The following is a 22,745-nucleotide window of genomic DNA, read 5'->3' as shown; positions in this document are numbered from 1 at the left end:
GCTGGCATTTTCTGCATGTCTGCCGTGTACTTAGCACAGTGGGGTGGGGATATAATGAAAATGGCTTAGCGTATTGGAGCAGACCCTGACCAGCCTGTAAAGATAACAAAATAATGGGACTCTCACCCCTCCTAGCCCCAACCCAGCCCTGGGAGGCCTGCTTCTTATCCCCTTCCCCTTGCCTCGACCAGCACCTCCTCAGCAAGCAGCAGATCAACTCCTTCACACGTGGGTGTATATAATACTGCTTCTGGAGTATTGACATTGTGAGGGGCATGCTTCCCCCTGGCCTTGGTAATGGGAGCAAAACCAGAGGTGGTGAATGCCTGGACCTCCTTGCCAACAGAGCCAGATTGTAACTGACTGCTCTTTGGAGGACAGAGAGGAAGCTGACCTCTTCGGGGATGGAGCATCCAGGGCTCCTGCCGCAGTGCCTCCCTGATGAGTGCTTCACCCCATTCTTCTGCTTCCATGCCAGCCCTGTGTCCCAGTCCTCACTGCACAGCTGACACAAACTCGCCTCCTTAGACTTAAAAAGCCTCCACTTTTGGTGGGGCCAGAGTGTCTTGTTGGTGCTGATGTGGCAGCTGGGAGGAGGATTCTAGCCTGCCCTCCATACCCTGATCTCTTAGCCCCCTTGGGGCTGTCCCCCCACCTCAGGGGCCTAGATAGTGTCAGAGCCAGGTTTGGTAGGAACTCTGATCCAGAGGCCAGGACAGAGAGAGGGGATGGAGACATCCACATCCTAGGCTAAGGGGCAGGCCAGGGTCGGGGAACAGGAGCTGATGACGATATTGCTCACTTCCTGGGAAGTGAAATTAGAGCCTGCCATCGCTGAGGGCTGGGACTCAGCTGCGGTGTGTTGGACCTGTCACTGCAAAGGCATATTTAAAGGGGGGAGCTCTTCAAGGCCCACCTCGATCCCCAGACATCTGTTATCTTATTCCACCCAGGCCTCCCCACCTTAGAACCACTTCTAGAACAGAGTCTCTCCTCCAAGGGCCCTGAGGTGGTGGGATGACCCCATGGAGGCCAGGAGATGGGGTTCTGGAAGGCAGGCTAGGTCAGTGACTTCCCAGCTTCCTACCCTCTCTCTCTGCCATCAGGTACCAGGATCTTCCTGCTGACCCTGGTGTGGTGTTGCTCACAGGCTGGCTCTCATTTAGAGTGGAGAAAACCAAACCATGTGATTAAGTGAGTGTGTAGTCAGGGGCTAGAAATGAGACACTCATTCATTCTCCAATTTTTATCTCCTGCTATGCGCCAGACATCGAGGCACAGGGATGAGCAAGGACGGCTTGATCCCCATGTCATGGAGCCTTCAGTCTCATGGGGAAGGAGGGGACTGCGATTGCTGATGTGCCAGAAGGTGGGGTGATGACTCTGCAGACCCTTCCCCTTTGAGTGTTGGGGGCAGGGTCACCAGAGATTGACAGGGCAGAGGTGGAAGGAGCTCCTTGATAGGTGTCCATAGGTGTCAGTCACTCCTGCCTGACCAATCACTGTAACTGTGGTGAGACTAGAATGAGACACCTGGCCACAGGCAGTCTCTGGGGCAGCTGGACCAGGGGTGTGACCTTTTCTCCTTGGATTGGGGTAGGAGCTGTATTAGACCACATCTTAGGAACTAAGAAGACAAGATGTTGCCCAGAGGCAGGAGAAGCTCAGGGAGAGAACCTTCCTAAATCATACACACCCAGCTGGGCTCCAGGATGGTCATCCCAGGCCCAGGGTATTCCGGCCTCAACTTAACCCATCTGCTGCTCTCCGGATACCACTGATAGCAGAAACTCCGGGAAAGGCAAGAAAGGGATTGTTGAAGCCCCTCCTATATATCACACGGTGAGCCAGTCACCTCTGTGCTATAATCACCGCCCCTGCCCTGTAAAGCACAGGTAGCATGACTTCCATTTTACAGGTGGGAAGTTGAGGCCCAGAGAGTTAAGGTAGTTTGCCAGCTTCTTCCCCGCACACTCTGCTGCCTCTTGGTGAATCCTCTGTTGTTCCCTAGGGCAGAAGCACCATGCTGGGAGAAGCTGTTGCTTCTGTGTAGCTTTTTCCCCACCCACCCTCTGGGGCTTGGAGGCAGCAGGGCTCTGGGGCTGCTCTTTCCGGAGGCCCCTCCATGAGTCGCACCCACCATGGAGGAGGGCTTCGTGTTTCCTGTATGAGACACCGTGGCTCCAAGAGTCCCAGTGGAGGTCTGCAGCCGGCCCACGAGGCTGCTTTGAGTGGGTCTGGGGAGGGGCCGCTAGTGCATGGAATCCCTCTGCATTCTTCCAGAAGCCTCACCCAGGGCATGGGCTTGTCCCTGGCACTTGGCCTGTGGGACCTCCCTGAGCTTTGCTTTTCCATTCCTGTGAGGGGAGAGGCCCAAATGAAAATGGCCCAGTCAGGTGTGTGAGCAGACAGGTGGCAGTATTAGCTTACTGGGCGATCTTGGGCAAGTTAGGCAACAAGCAACAGAAACCTCCCGGTCTCAGGTTCCTGTGGGCACATCCCTCCAGGTGAGCTGAGGGTGCTGTGAATCCGAGGTCCCTCCCCAATTTAGGGGACCGGAGGAGGGAACACTGCCCAGGGGCTGAAGAGCTGTGCTGGACTCTAGCTGGGCAGAAGGCCCTGGGGCCAGAGGAATGGGAGCTGTAGAGCAGATGCCCAGCTGACCCCAGGGGCTGGACTCAGAGATAACTGAGGCCAAGGGAAGCAGGAGGGACTGTGGTGTGGATGGAGAAGCCAGGCAAGGTGGAGGAAGCCTTGTGCCCATCTGTCATTGCATTTCGTGTTCAACAGCTGCTCACTGGTCAAACACTGAGCCAGGCAGGAGCTCAACAGGATGCCAAGATGAGCAAGACTTGGCCTTTGTCCTCAAAGACCTCTTGGCCTAGCTGGGGTGACAGCCAACCCAAACCTAAGGTCAGGGTGTCAGGGGAACATAAGGACACAAGAGCAGAAGGGCAGCTCATGGGGAGACACAGGAACTTCACAAAGGTAATGGTTTTGAAAGATGAGGCCCAGGCACAGCGATGGATCAGAAAGACCAACATATTTGGGGCTTCTGAGCTCTGCTGGGTGTGCACCAAAAAGCAAGACAGAGGGCGTGTTTGTTTGTTTGTGGTATGCGGGCCTCTCACTGTTGTGGCCTCTGTGGAGCACAGGCTACAGACGCGCAGGCTCAGCGGCCATGGCTCATGGGCCCAGCTGCTCCACCGCATGTGGGATCTTCCCGGACCGGGGCACGAACCCGTGTCCCCTGCATCGGCAGGCGGATTCTCAACCACTGTGCCACCAGGGAAGCCCTGTTTGTTGGTTTTTTAAAGAAAACACTAGTACAGGTGCTACTCAGACTGTTTAATTGCATGCCTGCTGCTTTATAATGCCTGAGGTTTGGGAAACACAGTTACAGGACCCCAGGCGGGACACTCCCAGGTACCATTCTTCTCCCACAGTCTCCTAGGGTGACACCAGTGGCTCCCAAATCCCAACTGGGAAAGAAGCCTGGAAAAGCATCAGCATTCACGGTGGCTGCTCCCCACAGCACGTGGAAGAATCCACGTTGTCAGAGAGCTGTTGACGTCAGGCGGTGCAGGTTTTTGCAAGACCTCTATTTAAAATTCCCCAGAAATTAAAGAAGGAGGGTTTGGAGGGAGGGATGCCCTAGACAAATTGCGGAGTGGGTTTGTCTTGTTTATGGACATGGTCTTTAAAGTTGAAATTGCCCCTGTTTTATTTTTGCGCCAATTGAAGAGGGGCTGAACTCAGCTAGAAGGGAGGGGACGGTTGTCAGTCTAAGGCTTTTAGTTGAAACCACCTCAATTCTGGGACCAAGAATCCTCCATTTTTAGCAAAGAGAGAAAAGGGGAAAAGTATACAAACTCATCCATGTGTACTTCTTTTTTTTTAAAGAAGATGTTGGGGGTAGGAGTTTATTAAGTTATTTATTTATTTTTGCTGCGTTGGGTCTTCGTTTCTGTGCGAGGGCTTTCTCTAGTCGTGGCAAGCGGGGGCCACTCTTCATCGCGGTGCGGTGCACGGGCCTCTCACTATCGCGGCCTCTCTTGTTGCGGAGCACAGGCTCCAGACGCGCAGGCTCAGTAGTTGTGGCTCACGGGCCTAGTTGCTCCGCGGCATGTGGGATCTTCCCAGACCAGGGCTCGAACCCAAGTCCCTTGCGTTAGCAGGCAGATTCTCAACCACTGCGCCACCAGGGAAGCCCCCATGTGTACTTCTTAGGCACTGGAGTAAACTAGTTAAAAGGATAAGGATAACCCCTTATATTTCAAATGACAGGTAACAGTTCCGGAGGGTTCCCTCAGCTCTTTTCTCCAGACTGGATATACTCATATAAGACACCAGAAACGTTGCAAGGTGCCCCCCATTCTTTTCTTTTTGATTTCTCAGCACAACCCTGGTAAATATATGCTATATTAATATCCTTATCTCACTAGTGAGGATACTCCATCCTCTTTTGTCAGCCATTTTGGACGACCAAGTAGTGTTCTAGCTCAAAATTGGTTTCCTAAAAACGTCACCCACGCAACACCGTGGTACACAGGGTGCTTCTAGATGGTATAGAGAGGCAGTATTTAATATTTCCGCAACACACGGTGAAAAAAAACTTTGTCCTGTCCTGTTTCAGTTCTCTTCCAAGCCTGATTTATCTCCGCCTGCTGGTCACCTCTCTCTGACCACTCTCTAATAAATCTCCCTCTGTAACAAAAAGGAAGCAGCCTACAGACGTAGCCTCTTTGGTCACAGCACAGCTCGAACTTACTCTGTTACTTTGTTCTCTGCAATTTTATGGTTGGGGCTGGTGGTCCTAACTGTTTATTCATGATGGCAATCTGAAGTTTCCTAAACAAATTATTTTCTTGAAGTTAAAAAACAAAGGGAGATTGCTTTAAACATATATTTACTATGTGAACCACGGTATATGTAGTTCCAGGATATGGCAAAAGTCATCCATGGCGTGGAAATATCTGAGGTTTCAGAAGTGCTGATCCAAAGTCACTCTCTCCCGGCAGAGCCCTCGGGTGAGATCTTGTGCCAGAAAACTCTGTCAGCCAGGGTGCCCCTGCCTCGCCCTGCTCTGTGGGCTCGGAGAGGGTGAGGGAGAGGCTGCCTAGAGATGGGGGCAGAAATCACCTGTTAGCCCCTTCCTGGGGGAGCATGGCAAGAGGGGGAAAGGCCATGCCCATGACTCTGCTGAGAACTGGGTCTGCTTTGTGGACACTGACAGAATGGAGGAGAAGCAGATGAGGGGCTGGTTTCCCGGCTCACTGGTCAGATGGAAATTCAGGGGACCTACAAGAAAGAGCAGGCGGTGTTGGTCTCTTTCTGCGAGGCAGCAACAGATGGAGTCGTTTTTAAGCCGAGCCGCGTGGCTGCTGTACTGGGAGCCAGACGCGGGTGCCCGTCCTGGCACTGATCCTTTTTAGCCAGCACCTGGGTAAGTCACCCAGGCCGGGTGCTTCCTAACGCAGCCTAAGATTTCGCAGGCTTATAGTCCACCCCCCAAACTCCAGGAACTTTCTCATCGTTGCTGCCAAGTAGGGTGACCCATGCGACCCAAATGCCTGAGACACTCCCAGTTGGCACCTAGTATTTTGGCATAATTATGAATAACGTCCCCATAGACTCCAAAAAGTTTAGACAGTGAAGTATAACACTGCTGTCCTGAGCCATGTCCTTTTGTCTCTCTGTTTACTCCTTTTCTCTTGTCAGATTTGACCTGTCATTACCATCTGTTCAGATCTTTCTTTTTTTTTTTTTTTGGCTCCTGATCCTGGCACAGCTTTTACTAAATGAGATGGTGCGGCCAACACAGCTTCCGACCTTGTACTATGTCTGATTAAAACATCCAACGGCACAGGTTCCCAGTGGGTGCAACCAGTGAGTTGTCACACCCTCTTTGGATGTGACCTCTGTGGTCGGCCATCAGCTGCGAATCTATTGCTGCAGCCCTGCAGCCCCCAGCAGGATCATGAGAGCCCCAAGGTCCAGGTGGCTCAGCTGGGACACATCCCAGACCCGCTGGGACACATCCCAGACCCGCCGGGCCAGCAGTTCATGTCTTACCAACATCCCACATGGTCTGGCCCCCTTCCTTCCTGTTGTCTCTACTCAGGGCTGCCTTGGTCATGCTCAGAACCGCATTCCAGGCTTTCCAGCCACCCCTCAGGGAACCCAGGTTTCCCTTCATCAGGACCCATATTGAGGTCACCTCTACTCTGGAATCTACCTTCTGCTTTGAAAGTTGGGACTGTGGCCCATTCTGCATCCTCTGGCCTCTCTCCCGCCTCCGCGTCTTTCAGGGTTGCTCATGGTGGCCTGGCAGGCTCTCGGTCAAGTGCTCTCTGGCCTTTTCTCACGCCAGCTATGCGAGCTCGCGGAGGGCAGCTGTCCGTGCCGCGTCCATCTCCGCCTTGCGGCCATTTGCCCGCCACCCTCCCAGTCAGCACCCTCCAGTGTGAGCCCCTGACTCCGGAGGGGAAACGCCGAGCTTCGGACAGGTGCCCCACAGGCCCCCTTCCCCGTAGAGCCACGCAGTCTGCGCCCACACTCAGTCTCTTCCAACTTCCCTCTTTCTTACTCTCCCTCTTGCCTGGAACATCAGGGGAAACACCCTTTTGTTGCCCTGAACATTTTTTCAGGGATCCACGTGTGAGACTTTAACCTTCCTGTCGTGATTCTGAGAGGTCCACGCCTCCCTCCTCTGTTTTTCTCGCTGCCGCCCCTCCCTGCATCTGAATGCCTCACTCACCCTGCAGAGCCACGTCTCGCCCACCGTTTGCATCCTTTACAATCATGGCAGAAAATACCTTGTTGCAATCCTACCCTCCTGAGCCACCTTCTGTCCAGGGTAGGAGGAGGACAGTGACGTTGAAGGTGATTGCCCCTCTCACCGTCATCTGGAAGAATCCCCACCGTGGAGCATGGTGAGCATTACTGGTTAGGGCTGCATGTACTCCCATCACCTGCCCATCCTGTTCCTCCCGCCAGATTGCCGTCTCCCCTCCCTCCTTCCCTCCAGATTTAATCTGAGGTTCAGTTCAGGTCTCCTCTCTTCTAAGAGTTCTTCCCTGACTACTCAGTTTCATCTCTGATGTCTGCAGTTTCCTCAAATGTTGCATCAACAATCACTGTGTCTATGGCATGAGGCTGCCTGGGTTGCCCTGTCCCCGCCCCCAACCTGTGCCAAGCACAGAACCAGATCTTCAGTAGAGACCTTCTAAGGTCAAGGCCAAGTAACAGTGACACCAAGAGGCTTTCTCTCCAAGAAACTCCAGACACCTAAGACCACCTGCCTCCCTGCCCAGCCCTGATACCAGTCATTGAGAGGCATTGAGGTCTTGGTTCCTTCTTTAAAATTCGCTGTGGTTTGCAGTTAAACTTTAGTGATAGCTCTTTGGTGCGCCTTGCCAGGGACCAGGCGCTATTCAGAACCCTTTTCATAGATTTACTCATCCACCAATACAGTGAGATGTGGGCATACTATAGGTCCATTTTACAGTTGAAGAAATTGAGGCGATTGCTCAAAATCATGCAGCTCTAGTAAGCAGCAGAGCTGGGATTTAAACCCAGGCAACCTCACTCCAGAGCCCTTGGCTTAAAGACATGATTCTCCTCTACCCATCGTTCTCGCATGTCCCCCCTCTCTGCCTTCTGCTGGGTGCCTCGCTCATGACCTTGGCCTGCCCAGACCCAGCGCTGGACTTCTGGGCTCGTCCAGTGCGGTGGGCAGGCTGGAGCAGGGTTGGGGGAGGAGTGGCAGCGGCCCAGTTCTTGCTGTCTTCTTGCCACGGATCTACAGAGCCTTCCAAACTGTGACGTAACAGCCTGTGCTAATGGTCTTGGAATTCAGGCCTCAGGCACCATGGGAAGGTTCTGGGGCCCTGGTGGCCTGAGAGCCCCATCTGGGGGAAGGGGAGGCTGTGGGCAACAGAGAGGAGGGTAGGGGCCAGAGGTGGGACCAGAGGAATGGGTCAGGCAGGAAGGCAGGGGCTGTGGAGGTACTTTGGAAGGGACTAGGGGAGCCTCTCCGAGGGGGCGGGTGACTAGGAGGGACCGTCACCCGCTCCTGTTTGCTTTGGACTGTAGAGGCCACGTGCTGTGAGCTGGAGTGTGTCTTGGCAAGAGGCTGCAGTGACAGAGCCTTCTGACCAGGGGAGGCCTGGCCCAGGGTGGCCTCCTTTCATTGTTCTTAAAGGCACAGCATGCCGTGGACATCCTGCACTTCCCACATCTCTGGCCGCTCTCAGGTAGAAGCCTCAGATCTGCCCCAAGGTTATGGGAGGGGGGATCAGGGCAGAAGCGGTCCCTTAAGGCTTAGCCTTGTGCCAGGTGTAGTGTGGCCAGGTGGGCAGGGCTGGTGACATGTGCCTGGCCAGGCCCCCTTAGCCCCTTTCGTCCTCAGCATCTCCCCTCCGTCCACCATTCGGTGCCCCCAAATTCTTCATCCCCTCCTCCAAACCACTCCAAGGAAAGGACACGAGAATGCCTGGACATTTCACTCTCACGGAGGGGCCAGAGCCTGAGCCAAGCGTACACGGAGAATGGGGGCAGGTGTTCGAGGCCTGGGACTGTGTCTCTGCTCCTGGCTCCTCACCCCTTGCCCGCCTGCACACGGAAGCCCTCGCATAGGCCTGGGCATACAGTAGCACTGCACACACAGATACTCTGGGTTAGACCACGTGAAGGACCAGGCGGGGAAGAAAAGGCAGGCTCGGAGGTTACCTCAAGGCTGCTGTGTTCCAGACTCCGCCCAGTCTGTCTCATCCTGCCCGCTATCCTCTGGGTGGGCGCCCAGGGCTAGTGGGAGGCAGACCAGCCTTCTCGCTGGCCCCAGCGCCAGTGCACAGGTTGTGTCTGTGCCCACCTTGGGTGCCGTGCAGGGGGAGATAGAGGAGGAGAGCCTGAGTCCTGACTGTGGGTTGTTCTCTGCAGTGTCCCGATGCCTAGAACAGGGCTTGGCACATGCCAGGTGCTCAGTAAAGGTTGGTTGTTGGGTACACCATGTGTCTTCAATACACCAGCCCAAGTGCACCACAGGATGCCAGGCAACCCTATGGGCAGCTCGTACTATTTTTTAATTAATTGATTAATTAATTAAATTTTTTTGGCTGTGTTGGGTCTTCGTTTCTGTGCGAGGGCTTTCTCTAGTAGCGGCGAGCAGGGACCACACTTCATCGTGGTGCGCGGGCCTCTCACTGTCGCGGCCTCTCTTGTTACGGAGCACAGTCTCCAGACGCGCAGGCTCAGTAGTTGTGGCTCACGGGCTTAGTTGCTCCGTGGCACATGGGATCTTCCCGGACCAGGGCTCGAACCCGTGTCCCCTGCATCGGCAGGCAGATTCTCAACCACTGCGCCACCAGGCAAGCCCCCAGCTCATACTATTGCGGTAAGGTCAGCCCTGTTCCCGGTCACCAGTGAGTACGTGGTGAAGCCAGGATCCAAACTGAGGTCTGTCTTGGAAGAGGGGCTAAGAGGTGCCTGCGGGCTGAGTCCTGGGGTGAGCAGGCTGGGGAGACCTCATGGAGGACGGCTCCGCAAAGGACAGGGGCAGTTTCAGAGGGAGAAGGAGGAGTGGGGTCCCCCTCCCCCACCAGCTGTCTTGTTCTAGTCGGAGCTGTGACCTCAGAGGACTTTATTCACATTCTGATTGCATGCAGCTGGCCTCCTCTGGCCCTAATGAGCTCATTATCCACTCTCATTAAGGAGGCCATTGTGGCCTGGTCACCCTGGGGACAGCAGTGGCCTGGGAGTGCCCATCACTTCCTGCCACCCATGGCCAGGCTCAGCCCCCTTCTAGAGAGGCTAAGGCCCCCAGTCCCTCTCCCAAGTCCTCCCATTCCCCTCCCTCTGTCTCCATCTCTGACTCCCTGTGTGTGTGTCCATGCCTCACTCTGTTTCTAGCTCCACCCTTTCCACCCCAGTTAGAGTCAGTTTGAAAGGGCTTTGAAATTGGCCCAACAGCTAAGGACTACGCTCAGCCTGGACAGAGGGAGAGCCCGCCTTCTGGGCCCGAGCTTTTGCCTGCTGTGGCTGAGGGGCTCCCTGCCCCACCTGGTGTGGGGAGTCCTCCAGCGCTGCCCTGAGCTGGAGGTGCTGGCCAGGCCACCTGGTGCTGCCTTCTCCCACCCTCGGCCCCTGAGCCATTGTGAAGTGGGTTATAGTGAGTCCCACTGAGCCGGTCGGATGCTATGACAGGTGACCTTGACCTTGCTGTTCTTTCTGGGCCTTTGTCTCCTGGAGAGGGCTGGGCCCTGGCCTATAGGCCAGCCTCGCTGAATTCTGTTCTTCTCTGGCACTGTGGACACGCGGTCCTCACAGAAGGAGAGGCCAGCATGAGGCGGCTCTCGGACGCTTGGCCAGTTCAGCTCCCAGACAATGTCCCCAGCCCGGGGGCTTAGCCTGGAGCTGCCAGAAGGAAGCCTTCTCCTGTACGTCTGGCATCTGAGTGCTCCTGGACATCAGCTTGCAGTTTCCCATTCAAAAGAATGGACATGGTAGCCCTCTCTTGCCCCGTCTGGGGGGCATCTCATCATAAGGCACTCCAGCTGGGAAGACCTACCTGAGCAGTGGCCTGGCTGGCGCTGGTAGAGCATGGCTGCCGGGCTGGGGTTCCAGGGCGTGTAAGGGGCCTCCCAGCTAGCCCAGGCCCCTTGGGGGCTCTCCACTAAGTCCTCTGCCCCCACAACAAAAGAGAGCCTGCTCCCCTCTTGCCTGGGAACCAGGGTTGACCTCTTGGGAAAAGGCCAAGTCTGGCAGCCTGTCGGGGAACAACTGGCCCCAACTGGGCACAGGTGTGGCCACTTCATCAGTCCAAAGCTCAGTCCTTTAGTAGAACCTTGCTGAATTTCCTTTCCCAAGAACGGAGGCTAGGAGGATAGAAGAGGAAGGGTAGCAGAGGCCAGCTTGGAGTTTGGATCCATCTTCCGAGGATGTGAGATATTGTGGCTCAGGCTGGTCCCTGGGCATCCACGAGTGCTGGCCACCTTACCTCCCACGTCCTATGGCTTTAGTCCTTCATTCAGTAAAGCTCATGGCTTCCATTTAATGGGCGCCTGCTGGTGTGCCAGACCCCACGCAATGTTCTTTATCTCATCCTCACGCTAGCCTGTGTGGTAGTCTTACCATTTTACAGATGAAGAAACCAAGGCTCAGAAAGGTTAGGTCACTTTCTTGAGGCCACAGAGCATGGAAGTGGCAAAGATGGGATTCAGAGTCAGATCTTTGGCTCCAGCACTTAGGCTCTGTGCCTCAGTTTCCTCATCTGCTGTTCTGCTTGCTGCAAGCTGAGCTCTGCCCTAGAGACAAAATCGACGAGATACTTAGAGTCCCAACGAGACTTATTCTCAGAGTGCATAAGCTGCTGTGAATTGTGGGGGTGATGCTTTGGACGCTATTGGGACTTGGGGGTCAGTTAGGGAGGGCTTCCTAAAGGAGAAAGGAGGCTGCAGGACCTCTGTGCTGGGGAGCTGTGTGAGCTGAAGGACAGGAGCCAGGCCGAGGGGGCCCTGAGACATGTAGGGCAAGGAGGAAAACCCCAGGGACATCTCCCCCCAGCCCCATTTCTCACCATGCTTGCTTTCATGCATTGCATCAGCTGAGAAAAGAGCAAGCCATATTGCAAAAGATAGCCTTCCATTCTTCTGAACCCCCTGAAGACAGTCCCCAAATTCCATAGATAGCAGTAAACACACACACATGTCAGTTCACCAAGCTGTATTGAGTACCTCCTGCCACACTCCTTGGGCACACACACCACCTGGCCACCCATGGATGCTGACTCGGTTAGTCTAGAATACCAAATACCCACCACCACCCTGATCAGAGCTCAGGGTTTTCAGCTCCTACTCTGTGCTAGGCCCCAAGCTAAGCTACTTATGTCTCATCTGTTCATTTCAACAACCTTAGGAGGTGGGCTCAGTTTATTACTCCCATATCAGAGAGGGGAGACTGAGGCTCAGAAAGGTTTAGTAATTTTCCCCAAATCACACAGCTAGGAAGTTGCATGCCAGGACCTGAATTTGAGTCTTTCTGACCCTAGATTCCTAATTATTACCCTCTACCCCCAGAGGATCCTCACCTGTAGACATAGACTCTCAAACCTGCGACTGGACTCATGGTGTACGCACAGAAAGCAAATGCTCAGCGACGTGGACATACCCACTCACAGGTGGCACATGTATAAAGCACCAGTATTCAGGGACCCTCGTTCTCAGGGAGTCACGTCTGCGCTTTTGCGTACCACAGATGTGCACATACTCCACTTCTGTGGTGGTTAAGAATATGGGTCGTGAAGCTGGACTGCTTGGTTTTGAGTCCAGCTCTGCGTCTTCCTAATTGTGATCTATTCTGCCTCAGTTTCCACATCTGTCAAGTGGGGATGATGACGATAGTAAAACATAAGGTTCTTGAAGATGAAATCAAGTAATGTGTGTAATGTTAGCTCCTGACAGAGTGTTCTTCTCAGCATCTGACCGTAATCATCATCATGTGATGCATGTACAGACACACCTCTGTTCCAGGTGCACAGGCAGCCATCCACGCATGTGTGTGTGGACATAACCTACCTCCCACTATGTGCCTCTGCAGGAACAAGGACACGGTGTGTGCTGGAGGGGAGCCTGGGAGCCCTGAGGGCTGGCTGACGTCTGAGTCCTCTTGGCCAGCTGGGCTGCCCCCACAGTGGTTCAGGTTCTAATTGCTCCTTGGTGGAGCAACAGTGACCTTGGTCAGGAGCCCCAGTTGCAGCATTTGACGTCTGAGCTGCTGGCATCTGGGAGAGGCCTGTCAGCAGCTGTAGGTGGGTGCAGGCCCCGGGAGCCTCCCCCAGAGGCCCAACTGTGTGACTCACACCAGGGCTCCCAGGAGGTCTGCGTGTAGCTGGGTAGGGCACCTCTGCCCCTGTTCAGCCACACCTGTCTGGGCAGTGACTGAGCCTGTCCACCTTTGCTTCGCGGAGGTGCCTACAGCCCAGCCAGTGGGGAGCTCTTCTCCGCAGGGCCTGGTGCAGGAGGGACCTGAGACTTGAAGCCACACAGCCCAGCTCTGCGTGTGTCAGGGCTGGAATGGAAGTCCAGGCCAATGTTCTCGGGCAAGGTCGGCAGGTCCACAAAGCCGTGAGGATGGTGAGAGTCTCAGCCCCAAGTCTTGGGAGTGCAGCAGGAGAATAGGATCCTAAGTTGCTGCCCTGGGGTGCGATGATCACAGTCAGCCAGTAATGTGGCCCACGCTCCATAGAAACTCGTGGTGCAACAGAGATTTTGAGGTGGGAAGGACTCAAGACAGCCCTGGCACCTCCAAGGGGCACCCAGGTGGTGTGAGGCGCAGACCATCGTGCTGCCCTGCCCATTGGGCACCTCGGCCCCACTCTCAGCCCCTCGGCAAGTCCCTGCCCAGCTCACCCTGAGTGCCAGGCCTATGCAGCAGAGGTAGGAGGAGGGCCAGCCCTGCCCTGCCCCTGGGAGATTCTCTGCACGGACAAGTCCAGATCCATCCCTCCATCACCCATCTCTGGCTCCTGGGGGGAGGGAGGGAACAGAAAGTACATGGAAGGTTGCAAAAGTGTGAAGTTAGGAGGGAGGGGAAATGATGCCACCAGCAGAAAAGAGCCCTAAATCCTGGGATTATGAGGCCCTTGGAGCCAAGGAGAAAGGTCCATGCAGGGCCCTGGTCTGGAGATGGCCATGGGAAGAGGTCAGGAGAGGGGACAGCAAGAGGTCAGCAGGCTGGTGGGCTTGCTTCACACATGTGAGGACACAGACAAGCTTGGCTGGGACTGATGGAGAAATCCCCTGCAAGCCCTCCTGGTACCCATGGAGGGGCTTGCCTCCTTCACCTCTGCTGAGGATGACTTTGGAGCCCAGATTCCAGAAGTAGAGAGAGGGCTTAGGAGACAGTCAGCCCAGCCATCAGGAGATCACCAAGTCGCCTTCTTTCCTGGGAAGCCATGGGGTCACACAAGGAAAGGAAAGACTGTGCTCCTACTGAGACAGCAAGTAGGTTGTTTCAGAGGGTGGAGTTGGTGGTGGACACACCTTGGTGTAGAAAGAGAGGCTGAGAGGGGCTGGGCATGGGAGAGATCTTGGCAAATCCTCCACGAGACACATGCATCCAACCTCCGCTGTTTCTCCAGGCACATCCCTGTTCTGTCTGATGACAATAAGGTCCCTGGCCCCAGCCTGGGCCCATCCTGGGGAAACCCTCTCCTGGGAAGAGCTTCCCTTTGAGACTAGGCCTTCAGGGCACTTCCTTGGCCTACTGGGACTTGGCTTGGCTTTGGAGGCTGGGACTGGTCTTTCATCTCCCCAGACACAGTTTGGTGAGGGTCTGGAGGGTGTGGTAACCAAAACCTTTGAGCTTTTGGCATTGGGACCTGGACCTGGGCAGGCATGTGAGAGCCTCAGCCTTCTAGACCCTCCCAAAAGTGACTCCAAGTTGGGAATTGTGATGCCTGCTCTTTGGGGCTCTTGGAGCTTATCCTGTGAGCGGGAGGTCGGGGAGGGACCGCTTACCCAGAGTGTCTCAGAGGGCTTCATCCTTACATGCCAAAATCCGTGGTGGCAGGTGCCCAGTGGGCTTGGGTTTTGTTCTCCAGACTTGACTCATGATGGTGGACCTTCGATTATGAACCTTGCTAATTGCTGGGTAGGGGTGGCATTAGTGAGTGAGTGAAACCCGCTCTGGCTCAGTTGAACAGCCCAGGAAGGTCACTGGCTCACTGTAATTAGCAAGTCCAACAGGGCAGTCTAGCTTTAGCACACCTGCGCCCCAGGGTCCAGTCATGGTCATCAGGACTGACTTTCTCCATCTCCTGACTTTGTTTTATTGACTTAACTCTCAGGACGTCTCTTCCCACACACCCCTGCGATTCCTGGTTAACGTGGGATTTAGGGTTCAGGTCGCCAGAGCACCCATGTCAGTTCCTGGAAAAGCCCCTGAACCATTACAGTGTCCGGGGAAGTGGCAGACGAGTCAGAACGACTCCTGTGGCCTAGGAGGCGGGGCCGCAGGGCAGGAGCCTCTACGAGGTCGGGAGCTCTGTCCCGTGACCTCCAGTCGGGCTCTGTGGAAGAACACTGGGCCCGGGGCCTCTTGGCAGAGACTGTTGGGGTTCCTGAGAGTGTTCCCCCAGAGCCTGCGAGAAGGGGAGAAGACATCCCAGGCAGAGACCCCTCTGGCTTCTTTGGAGTCTCTCAGCCACAGCCTTCTGAGCAGCTGTGCCGCTGTGGCCTGGGTGTCAGGGAGGATGGCGGTGCTGCCCCAGGCAGGTAGGCCCAGAGGGTGCACGTGGCCGTGGGTGTTGTGAAGGTGGCCCACACCCATCCCACTTGGGGGAAGGACAAGGGAATTGACCTGAATCTGGCAGAGGGAGGGAAAGAAGGCATCTATCCCAGGTTCCGGAGGGGCAGTGACCACAGAAGTCCAGACCGTTGTCTGAGACTTTCTCTTAAACTTTTTTTTGAAGACTTTGGTTTTTTTAGAGCAGTTTAGGTTCCCCGGAAAATTGAGTGGAAGGTACCGAGGTGTCTCATACACACCTGCCCCCACGCACGCACAGCTTGCCCCATCCTCAACCTCCCGCACCAGAGTGGTGCATTTGTTACAACTGATGAACCTGCATTGACACATCCTAGTCACCCAGAGTCCCTAGTTTACATTAGGGCTCGCTCTTGGTGCTAGACGTTCTGTGGGTGTGGACAAACGTATAAGGACATGTATCCAACATTATGGTATCATACAGCTGTCATGGTGTCTCATAGGTTTTGCACAGCTGCTCACAGAGTGTTGTGGAACTTCCTGGAAAGGGTGGGGTGCAGTGGGCATTCAAGACTAGACCACAGGCTGTTTGCTCTCCCAGGCCTGTGACGTGGGGCATCGGAAGTTGAAGACCTAGGTGCTGACCCTGGGTGCTGAGGTCCTGTGCAGTGGTGGGACTTTGGTTGTCCATCCCTCTCCATTGCTGTCACAGCAGCCCCCAGGCAGCCTCCACCACCTCCCAGGGCTAAGCCCAGCTGGGAGCACCTGGAGGTCCCCTTGTGCCCCTCCTTGGGCAGCCACTCACTGCTGTGGCCACGTGGTGATGGGGCCTCAGTGCTGGCCAGGGAGGAACCCTGGGGTCTCCTGACAGGCTCCAGTCCAGGTTTGGACATGCTGAGCTCTGTCATGGACAGAAAAGAGAACTGGTGCCACCAAGTTTGGAGTACTTTTGCTCAGCGTTTATTTGAATGATGAATGAACGAGCCAGCAAAGGGGGAAGAAAATGAATGAGCCGTTATCACTTGGCCACAACCCTCAAGGGTCCCTCAAGGGTCACTCAAGGGTGCAGCGCCCACTTACTGTGGTTGAGTTGTCAACATACTGAAGGGCAGCTGTGAGTAGCACTGATGGGAAAATACCACTGACCCGAGGTGGGGAGCAGGAGCAGTGACCATTAGAACGTATCTGTGAGGCCTTTACCCCCAGGGTGCCTTTAAAAGCAGAGAAATTGGTCCAACTCCAGGTCACACCGGTGGTCTTAGTGGGCTTGAAAGACCCTACACCATCTCTGTGTTTGGTCGGAGCTCCCTTGACCTTTCCTGCAAGGTAACTTTCACGTGTTGGGCATATCATTGTGTCAATTTCATTTTCAATTTTTTTAATCAAATGCTGTGTGAGTGGATTGCGATCCATCAGGCCCTCTTCTCAGGGAGCGTGTTGGTTTCTTCTTTCTCAGCGAGGAGCCTGGGCTCCAGGAGGCTGGACGTGGGCAAGACGTTTGCCAGGCACCCAGGCCGTGGGGCTCTGTGCCCTCGCCTCCACGCTGCTCCTTCCCTCCTCGTCCTGGCCCCATCCACCTCTGCCATCTGCTGGGCTCTCATGGCTGCTCTCTTGTCCCCGCTGCAGGCTGGTGGTTCGTGAGCACCTCTGAGGAACAGGGCTGGGTCCCTGCCACCTACCTGGAGGCCCAGAATGGTACTCGGGACGACTCAGATATCAACACCTCCAAGACTGGGGAAGGTAAGCTCCTGCAGGTTCAAGGGGTCAGGGAGATGACGCAGCTTTCCCACCCTTCTCCCTAAAACCATCAGAAGCTCTAAAACGATATGGATCATGTCTCCCCCCCTGCTTCTCCCAGGATCCCGTGTCACTGAGGCCAACCCACAAGCTCACCTCCTATGCCAGGTCTGTCCTTGCTGGTCCCACATGGGGCTAAAATTAGAGGGGAGATTCCCGTGGGGTGTGGATCTCAGGTTTTGGCAACTTTGGGGCAGAGACTGGGGAGAAGGGTCTTAGGGCTGGTCCCTGTCCCCACCAGCAGGCCTGGGTTCCTCTGGGGGTCCCCACAGAGATCCACCTTTGCCCCCCTCATCCCACACTGTGCTCTCTGCGACAGGGACGACCCCAAAGGGACTGTGTGCACACAACTTCCTGCCGTGCACAGTCTGTGCAGACATGGAGGGCAGGTGTGTGAATCATTTCTCAGTGTTGCAGGAACCCGGGGATGGCTCCAGCCCCTGCACCGTCAGCCTCTCTCATTAGCTCTGCCCTGGTGAGGTTTTTCTGGGGTTTTCTCCAGTGCATTCCAAGGAGCCTGCCCCCGCTCCCAACCCCAGCCAGCACTGGCCTGTTCAGCCTATCCGTGGACTTGGGTATTCCCCAGAGCAGGCTGCCAGAGCCCAGCGAGTCTGAGCCACCCTCTTCCCGGCTGCCTGCTCCTAGTGACTTCCAAGCCTCCCTTATTCTAGCAGCAGGAACGCTTGCCCTAACGGTCAGTGGGGACCGTCCAAATGGGCACATCTGAGAGCCAGGGGGATGCATGCCTGCCACCCGGGGCTCAGGCCACCTCCAGGCCTGCCCCTCCCACCCCGTTCCACACGGCCCAGGCCCAAATTAGCGGCCTGCCGAGCCCCAGCTCCGTATTCATCCTTCCCCCAAACGTCGGTTACTCTGCAGGCAGGCAGTTGGAGCCCCGCCCTTCCTCCCATGTAAATGCTGTATTTCAGTCCCTTGACCAGTACTGCAGCCCCTGCAGTGCATGTCTGCCTTGTGACAGGTTTCCAGAGACCAGGCCCCACTGAGAAGGGCTGGCACGTTCAGGCCAGGTACTCAGTCTTTCCTGGCTGCTCCCCGAGCCCAGGGGATGAGCCTGTCCCCCATCTCATCTCTGGTTCCCTCTCACCTCTGCAGCGATGCAGGGTCTTAGCCCCTGAGCTGGGTCCGGTCTGTTTTGTCTGCAGTCACCAGGCCTCACCTCCTATCTAGTTCCACATTCTGGGGGGTATCCCAGGGCTTTTCAGAAATAACAATCCCTAGAGTGTACTGAGGTCTCACTCACTCCTAGGTGTCTGCCCTGGTACTTGAAATGCCCTCACCGCCCTGGGAAGGCTCTGTCACCATCTCCATTTTCCAGATGCAGGAACTGAGGCTGCAAATATTTAGATATGTATTTGTCCTCATAAGGCTTGAGCCCTGGTCAGCCTCCTCCGCCAGTGGTCTTCCCACCGTGCCGCATGCCTCTCCGTGAGCATTTTCTTGTGAGCAATTCTAGGAGGGTGTATGTGTGTCTGTGTGTGTGGAATTGGAGCCCCACCTGAAAAGGTGATGCCAAGAGAGTCAGAGTGGAGACGTCAGGTAGATGCTGGAGGACCAGGACACCAAGTGGGCAGGAAGGAGGCTGAGAGGTGCATGGGCACTGATGCTACCAGGCTGGTTTGAAGAGAGATTGGGTGCTTTGCACAGAACAAGCAGTAACAGGTTATAGAGAATTTTGACCTCCATGGAGTAAGAACCAGGCAGCCAGTGGAGGTTCCGCCTTCAAGCGGGGGCGGGGGCGGGTGTGTATGTCCACGTGCGTGTGTATGCTCAGGGCGAACCTCCTGATAATAGGTTCCTCTGCACACGTCGATAGGACCTGTATGCCAGCACCCCTGGCAACATTTGGGCAGCTGTGAGTTCCATCATCACATCGTGGGCATCTCCCCGCAGCTGTACGGAAAGGCTCAGGACTCAGTACCCCAGCCCAAGGCCCAACAGCTGTGGTGTGTCCGCCAGTCTGCACTGGCAGCCATGTGGCTAAGAGATCAGCCCACCCTGGTCCCATCTCTGGCCATCTCTACCCCAGCCCTGTTGCCATCCCACTGTAGGTCCCCTGAGCTCTATAGGCAGAAATTGGAAGCCTTCATCCCATCAGAGCTTCCCGAACAGCTCATGTTCCATTGCTTCGGAAAGAAAAGAGGCTGTTTCGGTTTATTTCTATTATCAGATATTCTGGCATATGTTCATGTTTCTCCTGAAGCCAGGTGTGCTGTGGAGAATGCAGAAATGTTTCAGTAGGGGGCAGGAGGGCCGAGGTGGGGGCTGAGACCCTCTTGTCCATTGCTGATGAGGAGGGTCCAGGCCCGACGTTGGCAGGGTGCTTCAGTGAGGCGCATCACCTCAGAGGTGAGGAAGTGGAGGCCTAGAGGGGTGTCACCTCCATGGAGTCCCCAGATCAGTTAGTGGCAGAGCCAAGACCCGAACCTGGGTCTCTGCCTGTGCCCTGCGCCCTGCAGCCACCGGCAATGACCTGCCTTTCTCCCTGGGCTGGCATTGGCCCCAGGGTCCAGGCCTTCTCCACTGTTGGTGCCTAAAGGGCGCAGGGTCTAGAGTCCAGGCTCCAGAGCCAGACTGCGTGGATTTGCGTGCCGCCTTGACACTCGGGTGTGTGACTCAGAGGGTTCCTGAACATCCCTGTGCCTCTGGCCTCCCATTTCTAGAATGGGGAGAGTGCCAGCTATGTGGGGCTTCTGTGAGGCTCCAGTGAGATGGTCTTGGTACCTGGTTTAAACCGGGTAAATGTCACTTACTGCTAAGGTGGCCCCAGGCTGGGCATCAGCTGAAGTGAAGCTCCTCTGCCCACAGAGAAACCAGGTGGACACACCCCCAGGAGGTCAGCTGTCCAGGTTCCTCCCGGTCTGACCTCACACAAGACCTCATCTCCATTCCACAGAGCCCGTCCAGTCCCTGTCTTATTTCACGCCAGGGCAGGTGGTGTCAACCCCAAAGACAGATGAGGAAACAGAGGTTTAGGGAGGGATGGCAGCCTGCCAGGGTGACACAGTAACCTGGCAGTGCAGCCTGGACTGAATCCATACCCCTAACCTTTTGTCCAGGCCTCCTGCTTACAAGAAGCAGGTCAAACAGGCTTCTCTTCTCCCTCTGGAAAAATAAGTACTTCCCAGGAGGCCCTGGGGGGATGTGGCTCAGTTGTGTCTGGACAGTTTGACTCTTAAGTGCTGGCCTCCCTCCCCCAGACCTGGGCAGCCTGGCACCCTCCTTCTGCAGTGCCAGCAGGTGGGGGCCCCGATCCACCTGGGCGTCCCATAGGAAGGCGGGGGGCATATGGAGCTTGTCCATAGCAGCCAGAGGACCTGTGCAGATGAAAGGAGTGTGGAGCAGTGAAAAGCTGGGAGGCAGGTCCTCCGTTGTCAGAAATCCAGCGGGTAGCATGTGGGGAAGGAACAGACCAAGGCCTGTGGCATCCTACTGTGTGTGCTTCACTCGGCATCATTTCTGAAGGATCAGCCCCGTGCCAGGCCCCGTGCCAGGCCCTGGGGACGCAGAGATGCAGAGTCTTAGCCCTCAACAGACTTGATCCATTGGGGGTGACTGAAAAAGCAAAGACATAAACCAACCCAGGATGGTGAGAGTTATAAGCCCCCCAAGGAAGAGACCCCACGTCTCTGCTGGGCACATTTATTCTTCTACCCGCAGTGCCTGGCCCGTGGTGGCAGGTTCACAAGCAGGACTTGCTTAGTGAGTGGGGGCAGGGGAACAGGTGGATGTGAGCCCTGGTGGAGAGTGGGGCACACCCTCCTGGGAACCATCACTGCCCAGCATTGGTGGGAGCCGTGTCCTCCCCCTAGGGCTGCAGCCAAGGGTCCTCCTTGCACTGGGCTGGAGCCAAGGCTCCTCTTCCCCTCTCAGGTGCTGGGATTCTAAATTCCTAGCCCCTCCCAGGCTCGGGGGCATAACCCGTGCAATTTGGCTTTGGTTGAGTTATTCCCCACCTGCCAGCGTCCTGCCACTGGTCAGATCCGCGCCCCTCCAGCAGGCATGTGCCACCGGGGCTCAGTCCAGGCGGTGAAGACCTGGGGGTGCGAACCTTCCCTCCCTCCATCCCTTCCCCACCCATCCCATCTCATGCTCATGTCCATTCTCTCCGCCGGTTCCCGTCGGCCGCGTGTTCCATCGCCATCTCCCACACCAGTGTCCAAGAGACGCAAGGCCCATCTGCGGCGCCTGGATCGCCGGTGGACCCTGGGCGGGATGGTCAACAGGCAGCACAGCCGAGGTGACGATGCGGGGCCGGCTTCTCCTCACCCAAAGCTGCTGCCTCTCTCTCTCTCACTAACACTTCTCCTCCTTCCTGGGCTCTGCTTCTCTCTGCCCTGTGGCCTCCTTACCCAGATTCACCAGCCAGACTTTCCTCTCACCTACTCTAGCTGGCGGGAGGGGGGCGCAGGGGCCGCTTGGGAATCGGGGTGACAATGGGGGCAGCTCTGTCTTTGGCCAGCATCCTGGGGGCAGGGGTCATGGGACTTAGGACAGGATTATGGGGGCAGCTGGACTCTAAGAAAGGCCACATTTACCCTGAAGCTTCAGATTGAGAGAACTGAGCGTGTCTGGGTCTCTGCCTGGGCCGTGCCCCTCACACCTGCCCTTCATTGCCTCCCTCCTCTGAGGAAGGGCTCCCTTGGCCAGAGCTATTCTAGCAATTACTTAGGGACAGTGTAGGAAGAAGGAGCAGCTCACAATCTCCTCATTCAGCTCCAGGGAAACTAGAGAAGGAACAAAACCCAGACACAGCCGGGCCCCAGGGCACAGCCTCAACAAGTTCTGATGGTGGGGTCAGGTCCAGCTGGGGGCTCCAGCAGCCCCAGCACTAGCTGTTGGGACTTGAGCCTGACCAAGACTATTCCAGGGAAGCCCCTGGCCTGCCATACAGGCTGATTAGGAACCAAGACGTTTGCCAGTCCAGGGCCTTTCCAACATCCAAGAGCTTGTGAGGCAGGGAAATTAGGGACAGGCCTCTGAACAAACCTCTAAACACCTCCAGAGCCCCAAGGCCAGTGGGTGGCCCATTTCTCCTGCCTCAAGGAGAGTGGAGGGTATGTGTTCCGGACGGTGACGGCACAGCCGGAAGGGTGTGTAATAAGCATTAGCTTTTCCAGAATTAGCAGGGATGCCCCATGACTCGCACCCTACCCCCAAAGCTTGTTCCTGAACCACTGTGAGACCCTGTTTTGGTATCTGCCCCAAGCCCCAGGCAGCAGCAAGCCTGGACTCAGGGGTGGCCACCACCCGTGGCTGGCTCAGCATCAGGCTCAGAGCACTGGCTGCGAGGGGTCCCAGCTTGTCCTGAGGGTGGAGTGTGGGTTGGACCCTGGGTGCTGGCGCAGGGCAGGGGGCCAAGTCGTGGAAGCAGAGGGAACAGGCTGAATGTGAAGCAAAGGCACCCTAGAGGTAGGACGGGTGGGGCAGCATAGCTGGGGGGCCAGGCTGGGAAGCAGCCCTGAGCCTTGGCAGCAAAGGAGAGTGGGACACTGGCCTGGAAAAAGAGCAGGGTGGAAGGTTTGGCCTGTCCCCATCCCGTCCCACATCTGCTCCAAACACCATCACACACTGAACCCCAAACACACCTCTTGTCTCCACAACCACATGGACTCTTGGACACTTCAATCGGTGAAGCATGACCGCCAGCACACAACCCCGAGAGC

General features: G+C 55.9%; 1 protein-coding gene across 4 annotated transcripts in view; it reads left to right on the top strand.

Moving 5' to 3' along the window:
• SH3PXD2A (SH3 and PX domains 2A) overlaps nt 1–22,745 on the top strand; it is a gene marked incomplete at its 5' end in the record, with an annotated part of 237,019 nt that overhangs the window by 197,790 nt on the left and 16,484 nt on the right. For 2 of the 4 annotated variants that reach the window (XM_079715283.1, XM_079715282.1), the window contains 2 exons: nt 16,891–17,004; nt 21,236–21,319. In XM_079715283.1, the coding sequence (XP_079571409.1) occupies nt 16,891–17,004; nt 21,236–21,319 (198 nt within the window). The remainder of the gene's footprint in view (nt 1–16,890; nt 17,005–21,235; nt 21,320–22,745) is intronic. The other 2 variants (XM_079715284.1, XM_079715285.1) reach the window with 1 other exon arrangement.

The sequence above is a fragment of the Hyperoodon ampullatus genome (assembly GCF_949752795.1).
Source record: "Hyperoodon ampullatus genome assembly, chromosome: 1".
Taxonomy (NCBI): Eukaryota; Metazoa; Chordata; class Mammalia; order Artiodactyla; family Ziphiidae; genus Hyperoodon; species Hyperoodon ampullatus.
Note: the sequence above shows the minus strand (reverse complement) of the source record. Positions and strands in the feature narration are given on the sequence as shown.